General features: G+C 42.2%; 2 protein-coding genes across 2 annotated transcripts in view; one reads left to right on the top strand and one right to left on the bottom strand.

Annotated features, from left to right (window-relative positions):
* The window catches only part of tpra1 (transmembrane protein, adipocyte asscociated 1), a 75,177-nt gene extending 71,879 nt beyond the window's left edge, over positions 1-3,298 (bottom strand). The window contains exon 1 of the mRNA XM_052018565.1: positions 2,983-3,298. The gene's annotated coding sequence lies outside the window, so the exon portion shown is untranslated. The remainder of the gene's footprint in view (positions 1-2,982) is intronic.
* A 52-nt stretch (positions 3,299-3,350) lies between these two features.
* Positions 3,351-15,612, top strand: part of mcm2 (minichromosome maintenance complex component 2) — a 28,548-nt gene continuing 16,286 nt past the window's right edge. Inside the window, exons 1-6 of the mRNA XM_052017885.1 lie at positions 3,351-3,472; positions 6,185-6,369; positions 8,988-9,160; positions 10,923-11,011; positions 11,746-11,920; positions 12,352-12,571. Coding sequence (XP_051873845.1) covers positions 3,467-3,472; positions 6,185-6,369; positions 8,988-9,160; positions 10,923-11,011; positions 11,746-11,920; positions 12,352-12,571 — 848 coding nt within the window. The 5' untranslated portion in view covers positions 3,351-3,466. The remainder of the gene's footprint in view (positions 3,473-6,184; positions 6,370-8,987; positions 9,161-10,922; positions 11,012-11,745; positions 11,921-12,351; positions 12,572-15,612) is intronic.

Genomic DNA, 15,612 nt, shown 5'->3' with positions numbered 1-15,612 from the left:
TGTGGTGTCTTTCAGTTATGGGCAGAGCAGTTACCATACCAAGTCGTGATGCACCTGGATAGGATGCTATCTACGGTGCATTGATAAAAGTTGGTGAGGGTCAAAGGAGACATGCCAAATTTCTTTAGCCTCTTGAGGAAGTAGAGTAAGATCAAGATAGGTACGTGATTGTCAGCATAGACATGTTAGACCAAAGGGCCCACTTCTGTGCTGTACAACTCTATGACTAATGAATAGGAGAGAAGGGAGGATACAAGGGAGACACAGAGCAATGGAAAAAAAATAGAAAATGCTGGAAATACCCTGCAAGTCAGGCAGCATCTATGGTGACAAAAAAAAATAAATGTTTCAGGTTGATGACCTTTCATCAGAACCAGGAAAAGTGACAGACAAAATAATTTTAAGATGCAGAGAAAGGGAAAGTGACAGAAGAAATTGGATAGAATTTTTTGACAAGGTAACAGATCGAGCTGATGAGGACAATGTGGTGGGTATGTGGACTTCCAGAAGGGTTTTCATAAGGTGCTACCTAACAGACTAATCAGCAAAGTTGACGCACATGGCATAAAGTGTAGCGGTTAGCTTAACGCTATTACAGCACCAGTGACCCGGGTTCAATTCCGGCCACTGTCTGTGAGGAGTTTGTACGTTCTCCCCGTGTCTGCGTGGGTTTCCTCCGGGTGCTCCGGTTTCCTCCCACATTCCAAAGACGTACGGGTTAGGAAGTTGTGGGCATGCTATGTTGGCGCCGGAAGCGTGGTGACACTTGCGGGCTGCCCCCAGAACACTTTGCGCAAAGATGCATTTCACTGTGTGTTTCGATGTACATGTGACTAATAAAAGATATCTTATCTTAAAGGGAGATTGATAGAATGGATATGAAGTAGTGGACAGCAGTGGGTTGTGGCAAGTGTGTGTGTTCCCCACTGATCATTGTTGGGGTTTTTTTTAATCTATATTAATGACCTTGAGATAAGGTTGTAAGCCCTAATTTCTAAATTTGCAGATACCACAAAATTTGGCAGTATTGTGAACTGTGATGAGGACAGTGATAGATTGCAGCAGGATATAAGTTGGTTGGTGTGATGGGCAGACACATGGCAGGTGAAGTTTAATGTGGAGAAATGAGAGCTGATGCATTTTGGTGTGAAGAGTAACTTGATACAATATAGAATAAAGGATAATATTCTAAAAGGGGTGTAGGAGCAGAGGGACTTGGGGATATGGGTATACAATTAATTGAAGGTGGCAGGGCAGATTGAGAAACTGGTTAATAATGCATGGACAATTTTGGGCTTTACCAATAGAGGCACAGTGTATCCAACTCTGCTTCATGCATTTTAGGAAAGATGTGAGGGCATCAGAAAGGATCTATGAGAATGATTCCTGGGATGAGGAACTAGAGTTACAAGGATAGATTACAGAGGCTGGGACTATTTTCTTTGGGGAAGCTTGATGAGGGAGTTGATAGAAGTATATAAAATAAAGAACCTGGAATCGTAAGAGGTTGCTCCTTTTGTTGGAGGGGTCAAGGACTAAAGGTCAGAGGTACAAAATAAAGGGGAAGAGAATTAAGAGCGGTGAGGAAAGTTTTGTTTTGCAGTTTGCATTGGAATTGGAACACACTGCCCACCAATGTGGTAGAGGCGGGTTCTGTTGTGGCCTTCAAGAGGGAATTGAATAAATATCTGGTGAAGGAAAATTTGCAACACTATGCAAAAAGGGCCAAGGACTAGAACTAGAGAGATGCTCTAGTAGACAGCTGGTACAAAAAAACTGGGCCAAATGAGAATATGACATTGAGAGACAGGATCAGCCACGATCATATTTAATGGTGAAATAGGCTCAAGGACACAAGTACCCACTTCTTCTATGTTTGTAGCTTTTTAGTACAGTTCTGGAACCCAGTTTGAAAACGTGGAGATAGAAACCCTTAGATCTAAAAGGTATCTTGGAGGAGAATTCAATATACTATAAGCTTCAGGGCTAGGAAGAGCAATTAAATTAGACGTGACAGACATATACACCTATGGCATTAACATCTCAGATTAAGATTGATGGAAAGGTGATACCTGATGTACAGGCTCTGTGGATGTGCCTGATTTTCCAAGAGGAGTACACACAGAGTTGGAACAGTAGGTGGCCGAGGACAGATCCCTGAAGAATTTTAAAGATTGTAATGAAAGAAGACCCATTCCTGAAGATCTTCTAGATCCAATCTGATAAAAGTGGGCTAACTCACAGAACAGCCATTTATCTATTATCTTAACTTGATTTTAAATTAATCTTAACTTGCTTCCCTCTGTTGAGTGCAGTTTTGGGCCCCATATCTTAGGAAGGATGTACTGATGTTGGAGAGGGTTCAGAGGAGATTTACGAGGATGATTCCCGGAAATGAAAGGGCTTACATACGATGAGCATTTGTTGGCTCTTGGACTATACTCACTGGAGTACAGAAGAGTGAGAGGGGACCTCATAGAAACATTGCAAATGTTGAAAGGACTGGACAGAGTAGATGTGGCTAAGCTGTTTCCCTTGGTGGGTGAGTCCAGGACTAGAGGGCACAGTCTTAGAATTAGAGGGTACTGGTTTAAAACAGAAATGAGGAGAAATTTCTTTAGCCAGAGGGTAGTGAAATTATGGAATTCTTTGCCACGTACAGCTGTGGAGGCTCAATCATGGGGCATTTAAGGAGGAGAAAGATAGGTATCTAATTAGTCAAGGTATCAAGGGACATGGGGATAAGGCTGGAAATTGAGGCTAGACAGGAATAGTTTTTAGTGCAGCTCATGGAGCAGACTCGAAGGGCCGAAGGGCCTACTTCTGCTCCTTTGTCTTGTGACCTTGAACAGATCCCTCTTCACCATTCCGTTCCTATTACAGCTAGAGAAGAATCAGTCCAAAGGCTGGAGAGAAAAATCAATTTAAATTTTAATTTCTTCTTATTTTAACCCCATCCGCAATTTAGTGATTATCTCTTACCTGCAACTTAATTGACAAGACAGGTTACCAATCAACTCACGAGATGGCTTCACATGACACCAACCAGCAGCCAATAGTTACACTTCAGGGGTGGGACCAGGGTTTTGTCTCTCCTCTTTCTTCTTTTCATTGGTATTTTGTGTTTTTTTGTTCTCAAATTAACTTTAATTGGTTCCACATATTTACCAGACAGGACTTATTATACATTCTAAGGCATAAATCTTCTTTTCTTGATATATGCCCGATATTCCGACGCAACGCTTCGTGCTCGTGCGGCGTCGATGACGTACTCTAATTTACATGCATTCGGCACTCCTATTGTGACAGGCAGGCGCCTAATTAATATGCAGAAGATCATTAATATGCATAAGGACGTGATGACGTTAAGCACGCAGAAGCCGATTTGGCGCGAGATTCGGGTCAGGTGGGTGGTTTGGCGCGAAAGTTTTTCGTCCGCTGCTGAGGAGACGGACGCGGAGACACAATGGCGGTGAGTGAAGGGGAGCGGACAGGGAGGTGATTGCGGCGGGCGGCTCTCTCCGTCGGCCTGCCGAACAAAACCTGACAGGAAAGTGTTTCGTTTGGCAGTGCTGCGGAGGCTCCAGTCGAGTGGCCGCTGGAAAGTGGCGAGAGCGGGACTCGGCGGCCTGTAGCCCGGGGCCAGGCCTAAAACCCCCCGACAGACGTTGGATCGTATCCTCCCATCATCGCGCCGGTTGATGCAGGGATGATCCTCACAATTAACGGGATTAAAAAGTGAAACATCAATGAAGTCCTTGCGCTTTATGACAGCAGCTAAATATAATGAAGCGGTGATAACGCCGATCCCCGGACCCTGGCCGGGAGGAGGTTCCTCTGCAATGTCCCCCTGGCACTGAACGTCTCGCCCCGGCTTCCCTTCTCCCCCCACTCGGTGTCTAGCGGCGCGGTCCCGGCTACTCGGTATCAACCCTCCCCACCACCCCTCACACTCCCTCACCCCACCACACTCCACCCCCCCATATTCCCCACACTCCCCCACCCCACCAACACGCTCCCCACCTACCCCTCACCTCACACCACCCCCTTATCTAACCTGGTTCTTGGTTACCTGTACGGGCGGCGGGGGCGAGGCCGGCACTTGTTGGCCCCTGAGAAGATGGGGGTGAGCCGCCGCTGTCCTGGTGATGGGGAGGTGGGAAGGGATTTGCAGGGTTCACCCCCCCCCCCGTCTTGTGCCCCTCAATATCCACCATGACCAGCTGACCAGCTCTGACCCTGCAAACCTTGCAGTCTTCGGCATTCCTCAGACCTTTGGCCACTTGTGCATTTTGAGACAGGGAGGGAATGTGGAGTTGACCATACAGTCAGATCTAATTACATGGCAGATCAAGCTCGAGGGGGCCAAATGACCTACAACTTGGACAGGTACATGGATAGCAAAGGTTTAGAAGGTTATGGGCCAAATACAGGCAAATGGGACTAACTTGGATGGGGCATCTTGGTTGGCATGGACCAGTTGGGCTGAAGGAACTGTTTCCGTGCTGTATGACTCTGCTCCTACTAACTTGTATGTTCTTGTATCCCACTCTGCTAACGTATTCCTATTGGTCACTATCTAAACGTGAATTTTGTAAGAGAAACAATGCCAAGTGTTATGGGCAAGAGTTTGACAGAAAAGGTGTAAATCATTATGTCCGTTAAGATCTCCAGTAAACCATTTTCACTGTAGGCTGTAAACTGAAGCTTTGGCGTTTCAATTCCATACCCTTCAGATGCTCACTTTTTTAAAAACTGACCATTGATGACTATATTGTACCATCTGTCCAGCTGAGATACAATGAATGTGATCTTCACCATGTGGTCATTTCTGTTGAGCCTCTGGATAGACAGAATCCGTAGGGTAGATCAGGGAGCTCTCCAGCAACTTAGAGAATACAGTTGGAGGATCCTGGTACAGTTTTAGGAACAATGAACCTTCCTTGGGTTCTGTATTAGCTGGCTAAGGAGCTGTTTGAAGGATTTCGATAGAGTAAATAAGGAGAAACCATTTCCAATGGGAGTACAGATTTTGGGTCATCAGCTAACTGAAGAACACATGAGAAATGTTTGTTTCTAGGGGTGGCTTTGATGGTTTGATAAATGCTGCTTGATAAGGCAGTGGATATTGATTAGATAGTAGACTTTGGAGAGGAATTGAATACGTACTTGAAGGAGAAGTAACTGGATAGCTCTTTGAACGAGCTGGTACAGCCCTAGTGGACTGAATACTATTCCATGACCAGATCACGTGCACTGGTGATGTTGTTTGGGGGAATAAATGTCGATCAGGGCATCGGGGCTGCCCTTAAAAAGTGACATTGTAGTTTTTCCCAAAAAAAAGATAAGCAGAGCCTTGTTTAATATCTTATCTGAAAGAGCAGTTGCAACAGTCCTCGGTGTTGCTCTGGAATACTGGTCGAAATTTTGTGTTGAAGTAATTGGAGAAGTTCTTGAGTCCATGGCATTCCAACATGGATATGAGTGATTTGATGTGCTATTGCCACTTGTAGCTGTAAAGATAAGATATTAAGATAAGATATTTATTTATTAGTCACATGTACATTGAAACACACAGTGAAATGCATCTTTTTGTGTTACTGTGAATGTGCTGGGGGCAGCCCGCAAGTGTTGCCACTCTTCTGGAGCCAACAGCTCTTAACCTGTATGTCTTTGGGATGTGGGAGGAAGCTGGAGCACCCACAAGAAACGCGCACTAACATGTCATGGGGAGAACATACAAACTCCATGCACACAGCGGCGGAATTGAACACTGGTCGCTGGCGTTGTAATAGCGTTATGCTAACCGCTGCACTAACTGTGTCATTTTGACTGCACCTGAGACTCGTCTGTCTCAGTGAGTCACGTATACTGCTTGGATTTTTGTTGCCTGTTGAACTGATAAACATGCAGCCAGTTACATATATCAAATTTGGTGAAAGTGCATCGATCAACATTTTGGGTAAGTTTATAGCAAGCAAGTAAATTCACTTGCGAATCACTAAAACCTCGGCGCAGTATGTGGGTAATCTTTACCTCCAAGACTTTGGAATAACATTTTCCATTTCCCTATTGTAACTAAGATGTTCTGTATAGTGTAATGAATATGAGTTGAAGCTTGAGAATTGTATAAAAATAAAGTGCTTCATTATATTTTGTTCCCCTATGCTCCATCCCCATTTAGGATTCTTCTGAGTCATTCACCATGGCAACTAGCCCCAATCAAACCCCTCGGCGTGATGCCTTGACTTCTAGTCCAGGCAGAGATCTACCACCTTTTGAAGATGAATCGGAAGGATTATTAGGAACTGATGTCCTGGCAGAGGAGGAAGAGGATGGAGAGGATCTGATGGGAGATGACCTGGAACGGTCAGTAATGATCAATTCTTGTTGATGTTGACTGTTCTGTAAATTTGTGTTTATCTGAAGGAAGTTGATTTGAGAGCTGAGTTTTATTCCTTTGAACAAAACCCTATTTTAGGTTTTCAAATCAATTTTAAGAAAAAAAAATCAATTATGTCTATTAATAATCTTATCTATAACCTTTAATCTGGTCACTTTGTTTTAAACTCAAATGACTTAAAAATTATACAGGTTTGGTTCATTGGATTGCTAACTTCATGACCAACTTTAAGCACCGATTATGTCAATAAAAAATTCATTCTACTCATTTTTCCTCTTTGTGTGATGGCAGTGGTCACTGACCATTGAGCAATCTAACCGTAGCAAAATCTTCAGGCTGGGGAGAACAGTGCAGCAAAATAAAGATAGTTGGAGACAGCAGCTACCATTGGATCCAGCTGTAAATAAGACGGATGGTAAGATTTTGGTGGTCAGTATACGGTGTAGCCACTGCCAATCCCCAGCAAAGACTAGGGTACAGCCCTGAGGTGCCCAACTCGCCCAATGCCAGCACTCAAGGAGCCTCTCCGCACCAAACTTGGAGAGGTTTGTTGCAGGATTCATGGCAGGTGCCTGGCACAGCACAGCAGCACAGTCAGTAACGCATGTTTCTCTAAAGCTGCATTGACCCCTTTAGTGTTAATTTGATTAGTACTCTTGTTTCTGGCAATGCATCCGGTGAGGAACCAGCATAGTGTTCATTCTGCGAAGATCCCAAAATACATCAGTCAATGAAATGATTGTGGTTTTTGCAGAAGATTGTTTGAGAAATTACACTGAGATAACTAACCAGTTAGATATAGGTCTGTAGATTTACCAAGACACCGAGTAACTGACACTGTTACCAATTATGGTTTTATGCTTAAACTGGGATCTGGAGCCAAGACGAGGTACTGAGGCAATTAACACTGAGAAGAACTTGCTGGGTATATTTTGGGTAATCTCTCATCTGCACCAATTCCCAAACTCCACTTCCTCTCTTCCCTTGTTTAAAAGAGGTAGGTGGTCATCATTTTTCCCATCGTCTGATGTTAAGACAGCTACCTGAATGCTGGTGACCATGTTAGGTTTTTTTTACCTAATTTCTTTCTCAATATCCCTGATGTACTGAGTTTATCTAACAAATATCTTAAAATTACAAGGTGGTTGTAAGTACACAGTTATGTCAGTTAATGTGAACTTAACTTGCTCCTTGCTCCAAACAATCTATCAGTTTTCACTTTCTCTTCTTTTTAAGGCCCAAATCTTTTTCCTTTAAATACAGGTTTTCTTTTAGATGTCATTCGCTTGATTGTTACTAAATTTACTTGATTGTTACTCCACGTACCATACGTACAGAGGCATTCATAGTTTGCTCCAATAGGCTCCATGCACCATACGTACAGAGGCATTCATAGTTTGCTTCAAGGCTGACAGTTATATAGAATCTTCCCTGCAGGCCAGCCAGAGGTATTATATTTTCTCCCCTGCTGCAGAAAATCCAACCACCTCTGTGTACATAGCAAGATTACCTTAAGTGATAACAGTTTGGGCTCAGTCCTCTGAGAATTTGTACCAAAGTGCCCTTTTTTGCTAAATGTCTAGTTAATGGGATGACTTTAAAGTACACTGTAAGCAGGCTCATCTTGGGCATCCCAAAGCCCTTTACAGCTAATAAAGTTTTGAAGTGTACATGTCAACCTTTTTTGAGCAGAGTAAAGTTCCACAAACAGAAATTGGAGAATGGTTAAGTGGTGTTGATGAAGGATGTTGTCCCAGACTTCTTGCTCTAATTTGAAGTTGCACCCTAGAGTCTTTTATTTCCAACCTGGTGGGTCTTATTAACATTTCATTTGAAAGGTGGCACTTACAATACTTGGTACTGAAGTGAGTCATGAATATGCTCAAGTCTCTGGAAATGCAGTTCCTAACCTGTGTTTTGGGATTGCATATCTCTACTTTGTCTGATAGATAAATTTAAAGTTGTGTTTAGCTGGTTGCTGGCTGTGGTTGCTATTCTGCCAAGAAAAAGGGCAATTTTATTTATGTTTCATTGAGTTGACATAATTACGAAAATTGTCATTTACCTTCATGGATCTAATAGCAGTGATTTAAAAGCTCCAGAAGTTGAGAGTTATGAAATTTTTAACCTGGTCATTATACATTATGAAACTCATTTTATTTTTCAAGGACACTGGGCATGACCTGATAGTGGATGGTTCTGAATTGATCAAGTTGGAACATAATGATGCTTTGCCCAAAGTGTGGTTACAAAAGGCACTTGGCAGCAAAACTGGAACAGCTATCACAGAATCGGTGGGAATTTTTAAACTTCTCACATCTCTTGGTCTGTGAGACATTCTTATCTCAGCTAATGGTCTGAAAGGTTGCATCCGAGCTTTCTGGCCTAATTTGAAACCCAGATTCCAGTGGTAAAAGGCCATTGTCAACCTTTTTTTCTACCTCCACCCACCCTCCATGATCCTAGTGAAGGATTTACACAGCACTCAGTAACAGCTTACCTCTCCAATTGTCTCTAATTGTTTTCCCATTTCTTACATGACATGTTGGGAGTAAAATAATGTCTTGCACTTACTCATTTTTAGTGACTACCGTGCTATTCCGGAATTGGATGTCTATGAGCAGGAAGGTCTGGATGATGACGAGGACCTGGAGGAGATGACTGCTAGCCAACGAGCAGAAGCTGAAAGAGAAATGCGAAGGAGAGACCATGCAGAGGGTTTGCGCCAAGGACGAATGAGGATAGACCTCTTGTATGGTAAGTGTCACCTTACAAGAATTTGCAGGGAGGTTGGAAGTGATAAATAAATTCGTTTGCATCTTTTCTTTTGTTTTTTTTATCTTTGTGCATTGAAAAGTGAGTAGAAAATGTTCTGACACACAATGTTAATGAAGCATTGAATGCAGCTCTACAAAACTGGTTAGACCACACTTGGAGTACTGTGTCCAGTTCTGATCGCCTCATTATAGGAAGGATGTGGAAGCGTTGGAAAGGGTGCAGAGGAGATTTACCAGGATGCTACCTGGTTTAGAGAGTGTGCATCATGAGGAGAGACTAAGGGAGCTAGGGCTTTACTCTTTGGAGAGAAGGAGGATGAGAGGAGACAAGATAGAGGTGTACAAAATATTAAGAGGAATAGATAGAGTAGACAGCCAGCGCCCCTTTCCCAGGACACCAATGCTCAATACAAGAGGGCATGGCTTTAAAGTAATGGGTGGGAAGTTCAAGGGAGATATCAGAGGAAGGTTTTTTACCCTGAGAGTTGGTGGGGCATGGAATGCGCTGCCTGGAGTGGTGGTGGAGGCAGGTGCGTTGGTCAAATTCAAGAGATTGCTAGATAAGCATATGGAGGAATTTAAAATAGAGGGATATGTGGGAGGAAGGGGCTAGATAGTCTTAGGCGAGATTTAAAGGTCGGCACAACATTGTGGGCCGCAGGCCTGTATTGTGCTGTACTGTTCTATGAAGTCAGCTTGTGTTAATTTTTATGGACCTTTGGATAGAGAATATCGGTATTTCAAGGCAGTGGAAGAATTAAGTATTCATTATGCTGAATACAATCCTTTGCTGAATGAAATCCCTAATTTGTACCTGTTTATTGAACAAATCAAATAGTCTAAGTGGGAGGTTTGCTTATGCCAAACTGGTAGCTGTTTAAAATTATCTGCTTATGGCTTTGCTATCACTCATAGCAAGAAGTTTCTGGCTTTGTGTTATATCCAAATAGTATGTCCACAGTAAAGAATATCCTACACATGCTGCTGTGTTACAGCCTTTTTACACTCTATTTCTGTCATCTTTTTGTGACTTTGCTTTAGGACTTTGCAGATGGACGTGCAAAGATTCCAGACTTTGCATACTAGGGTGTTGTAATGGTACAAACAGTAACGAATATTAATTTTAAAAACTATAGGTTTTCTTTCTAGAATGACAGTTCAATGGCATTTTCTTCCTGGGTCCTTTTACTGGTTTTCAAATTAGTTAATGCTAACTGAAGCTTTGATATGAGCATCACACCCATCTTGGTCTCCGGGTAGGGAACTCCTTTCCTATTTATTGTTCAGTACTGCAAGTAGATAGTGAGCATAAGTAGTCACTGGTCCCAGCTTAGTGTACTGAGTTCTTTGTCTTTCAACAGTTTAGTACCTTACTCATGTACCACCAGATTTGTGCATGAATTGACTTAATTATGGTACCTGAGATCTGTAATGTATGTAACTGTGCACCATTAAGATTTCTAGTCTTTCAAGTAAGGTGAAATGCTGCTTATAATTCGTCTGGTCGCTATGTAAATTACAATTGTGAAAGAATCTTGAGATTTAAAATAAAAACTTGCCCTTTTTGGAAGGAGCAAGTATTTTCCTCCAAAAGTGCCATTATTTGAATACACTTTTTGGATGTTTGATCAGTAATGCAGGAAGTATTTTTAAGCACTGTAACCTGACGATACTGGATTGCTTTGTAAGCGAAATGGGTGTTAGGTGAAGAAAATTAAATGGAAATGCCTCATTTGATATAGAAAGTGACGATGAAGATGAAGAGCGGCCCGCAAGAAAGCGGCGACTGGCAGAACGAGCAGCTGATGGAGCAGCTGAATATGATGAAGAGGTAAGAAGAGATCTAATCTAATGATGGAAGTAACCTTTTCAATCTATCCCACACAGTGTACTATGGTAACTGAACTCCACACCTGCAATATAATCCCCTGAATAAAAAGCAATGTAACGCAGAATTTAAAAACTAAGGGAACAGGCCATTAAGAATCTGGGTTAATTTTTTGATCCTGTGAAACCTGACAAGTAGGACAAACTAACTAAAAATGTTTTGTGGTGTAATCCTATGATGGTGTTTTGTCTGAGTGATTCAAACAATGTGGAGCTGAAATTGGCTTACAAAAGTAGTGCAGAACAAATTGTACACTAGGTTTTATTCCTGTCTCGGCTAGTCTGAATGTAAGATTTTGCCCACTAAGATCCTGTGCTGTGGTTATGTGGCACAAAACCCAGACAGCAAATTGATTATCCTTTCAACTTGAGTCAGACAAATAGTTAAAACGAAGGGGTAGGATTTGGTCATGCTCCCCCTATATATTTTGATTCCCTTGGTGTCCAAAACCTGTCGAAGGCATGAGTTAATTTCCTAAAAGTTATTACTTATTGTGCTGTTTTAAATAGCTGACCTCTGTCCTGAGACAATATCCCTGGTTCCAGGCTTTTCAGTTAAGGAAATAATCTATCAGCATCTACCTTATCAAGCCCTTGAAGTGAGTCTTGTGGCACCTGATAACCCAGCTGCAAGGGGATTCTTATTGTTTGTCCTCTTTCTTCTTCCCTCGTGCTCAGATGATTGAAAGTATTGAGAACCTGGAAGACATGAAAGGTCACTCAGTCAGGGAGTGGGTTTCCATGGCAGCACCTAGACTAGAGATCTACCACCGTTTCAAGAATTTCCTCAGGACGCATGTTGATGAGCATGGGCACAATGTTTTCAAGGAGAAGATTAGTGATATGTGTAAAGGTGAGTTCAACTGAGTAGAATATATCATTTACTGCACAAATCCTGATGATTAAGCTGGATTCTAGAGTAATGGGACTCTGAACGGCTTGCCAGTGCTTGTGCATATTGTTGGGTGGAAGCATCCTGAGAAAAGTTCAGTACCTTTCTGCCATGTGAATTATTAAACTACTGCATGCTGTTGGGAAATGCTAATAGTGGAATATTTAGTTATGCATTTATTAAGAAGGACTATTAAATAATTCTTCACTGATGAAATAATTAATTTTGCAACAAACAAAACCATTTTTGCTGGAACCCTGGATGCAAGAACTACCCTATTCCAGTGCTAACTGCTAGAGAATCACGTACATCTAGTGAGATTCTCCTAATACGTGTTACAGCCTTTTGGTTATTGATGCCAGTAGTCAGGGAATTTCTGTTCCTGATTCTAGAAAACAGAGAGAGCCTGGTGGTTAATTATGAAGACCTGGCTGCTAGAGAGCATGTGCTGGCTTACTTTCTACCTGAGGCCCCGGCAGAAATGCTAAAGATCTTTGATGAAGCAGCCAAAGAGGTCGTACTCTCCATGTATCCAAAGTACAACCGGATCGCCAAGGAAATCCACGTCAGGATTTCCAGCCTGCCTCTGGTAGAGGAACTTCGATCACTGAGGTGCAGTAACTTCAATGTTTTTTTGCTAAAAGTGTACTTGTGTATTTAAATAATTTGCTGATTTAGTTTTGTTGTCCTATTTGTATGGTGTTCTCAAAACAATACTGATCTGGCACTACTAAATGCCTAACTGATTTGGAGCTGATTTTGGAACATTGAGCCAAATTACTGCCACTTGTTCTGCATGATGGGGCAGGTAAAATTGGTGTTTGTGTATAGCAATTACTGGAGTGGTTCTGGAGATGCAGTGTTTCAACTGCAAGGCTAGAATGGAGAAGCTGGGGTTGTTCTTGGAGCAAAAAGTTGAAGATAGAGGCTTGCAAAATAATGACTGATTTGGATCAGTACATAGGAAGTTGTTTCCATCGATTGATGGTTCATGGAATAGGGACACATTTAAAATTTTGGATAAAAGAAGAGGAATATGAGGAACAACTTGAGTAATTATGATCTGAAACTACATGTTCTTACAGTGTTTTGGAATATCTTTTGAAAGGGGATTGGGTGGGTACATGAGGAAAAATGATTTGCAGGGCTCTGGGAAAAGAGTGGGGTGGGGAATGGGACAGAAGGGGTTACTCTGCTGGGAGCTGTAATGGGCTTGGTAGACTGAATGGCCTGTACTATAATGATTCTATTCAATCTCTGCAGTTTAAGTCATCAACTTCATATTGTGTAAAGTTAATTACTTGGTCAGCAGAACAACCTATTTCTCACTCCATCTTATTTTTGATTCTGACTTGCAATTTTGTACTTAATTTTTTTGACCTTTCACTTGAGACTTGTTTAAAATGTGAGTTGCTTCCCTCCAGTGCCTTGAGCATTAAGTGAACAGGGGTTTAAATAGTAGCTGTGTGTTTGTGTTGATGTGGATTTTTACAGGTGGGGGAGAACAAAATAAAAACTGCACGTGCTGCAAATCTGAAATAAAATAAGAACATGCTGGAAACTGATGAAGGGTGCTGCACCCAAAACCTCAACTGTATACTGCCTGACCTGAGTGTGTTCAGCATTTTCTTATTTTATTTAATTAATTTTTAGTGTTTGTGGTGCACTTACCAGCACTTTGGTTTGGGATGTGTATTTTGATCTTGCCATTTTCAGCTTTAGACTTGAGAACAAATTTTTGACAAATTCAATCCAGCTAATTACTGTCCAGTCAATCTGTTCACAATTATGAGCAATGTGATGGAAGCTGTTGTCAACAGTTCTATCAAGTGACATTTACTCACCAATAACTTGCTCATGGGTACCCTGTTTTGCTGTGACTACTTAGCTCCCACTCATCACAGCCTGTGCCTAATCATGGACCAGAGCTGAATGCCAAAGGTAAGGTGAGAGTTACTGTCCTTGACGTCAATGCATCTTATGACGAAGTATGCATTCATGATACCCTAGTAAAACTGAAGTTAATGAGTACTGATGGGGAAACACTCGGGCAGTTGGAGTCTCATCTCCCATAAAGGAAGATGGTTGTTGGAGGTCAATCATCCCAGCCTCGGGATATCGCTGCAGAAGTTCTTCTGGGCAGTGTCCTTCTCCCAACTATCTTCAACTGCTCTGTCAATTACCTTCCTCCATCCTATGGTCAGAAATGGGGATATTTGATAATTAGTGCACAATGTTTAATTCCATTCACAACTTCTCAGCTAATGAAACAGTCCACGCTTGTATGCAGCAAGACCTAGACAGTATTTGAGCTTGAGCTGATACATATTAACATCTGTGTCACAAGTGCCAGACAATGGCCATCACCATCTAGAGGTAATGTAGCCACCCACCCTTAACATGCTGTGACATTACTGTTGCTGAGTACCTCAACATCAACATCCTGGGGATCACCATTGACCAGAAACTTGACCACACAGCTACATAATTAAGTGCCATAGCTACAAATTCAGGTCAGAGGCAGGATATCTTGCAGTGTGTGACTTGTCACCTGACACCTCAAAACATTTCCACCATCCAGAATACACAAGTTTGGAGTGTGATTAAATACTTACATTTGATTGGATGATTACAGCTCCAACAACTCAAAGCTCAACCCCAGAACAAAGTGTCCCATTTGATTGACATCCCATCAACCACTCCAAACATTCATTCTCTCCACCCTGGGTGCACAGTGGCTGCAGTGTATACCATCTGCAAAATGCATTTTACTTGCCCACTTATTTGAATAGCACCTCACTGGCTGATGAGCTGTACCACAAGAAGTCCAAGAGAAGCAGATGTGTGGGATAGCACAGTCTGCCTGTTCCCCTCCAAGTCACATCATCCTGATTTGGAAACATATCCCTGCTTCTTCAGCATTGCTGGATCTAAATCCTGGCACACTCTGCCCAGCAGCACTTTCAGAGCATCTTCAGAAGAAGGTGGTGGCTCAGAAGTGACTTGGTAAATCGGATTCAAAATTGGCTTGGCTGTAGAAGACAGAGGGTAGTGATAGAGCAGAGTTATTCTGACTGGAGATCTGTCACCAGTGGTGTTCTGCAGGGTTCATTGCTGGGACCTCTGTTTGTGATAAATGATTGGGATGGAGATGTAGATGGGCTGATTACTAACTTTGCAGAATTCAAAAATAATATAATGCAGTTGTGGATAGTGAGGGAGGTTGTCAAAGGATACAGCAGGATATAAAGGAAATATGGATGGAGAAATGGCAGGTCTGGACAAATGTGAGGTGTTGCACTTTGGGAGGTCAAAAGCAAGAGGAACGTATACAGTAAATGGTCGGACCATTAGAAGCATTGATGTACAAAGGGATCTTGGATGTAAAACCATACATCCCAGAAAGTGGAAATGTAAGTGGATAGGGTGGTAAAGAAGGCTCATGGCATGCTTGCCTTCATTGGTTGGGCTGTTGACTATAAAGGTAGGAAAGTTATGTTGCAGCTGTATAAAATTTAGGTTGGGCCATAATTGGAGTATTGTGTACCATTCTGGTCTTCATATTACGGGAAGGATGTGGAGGCTTTGGAGAAAGTGCAGAAAAGCTTCACCAGGATGTTGCCTGGATTTGAAAGTATTAGCCATAAGGAGAG

Source organism: Pristis pectinata, chromosome 6, assembly GCF_009764475.1.
Source record: "Pristis pectinata isolate sPriPec2 chromosome 6, sPriPec2.1.pri, whole genome shotgun sequence".
NCBI lineage: Eukaryota > Metazoa > Chordata > Chondrichthyes > Rhinopristiformes > Pristidae > Pristis > Pristis pectinata.
Note: the sequence above shows the minus strand (reverse complement) of the source record. Positions and strands in the feature narration are given on the sequence as shown.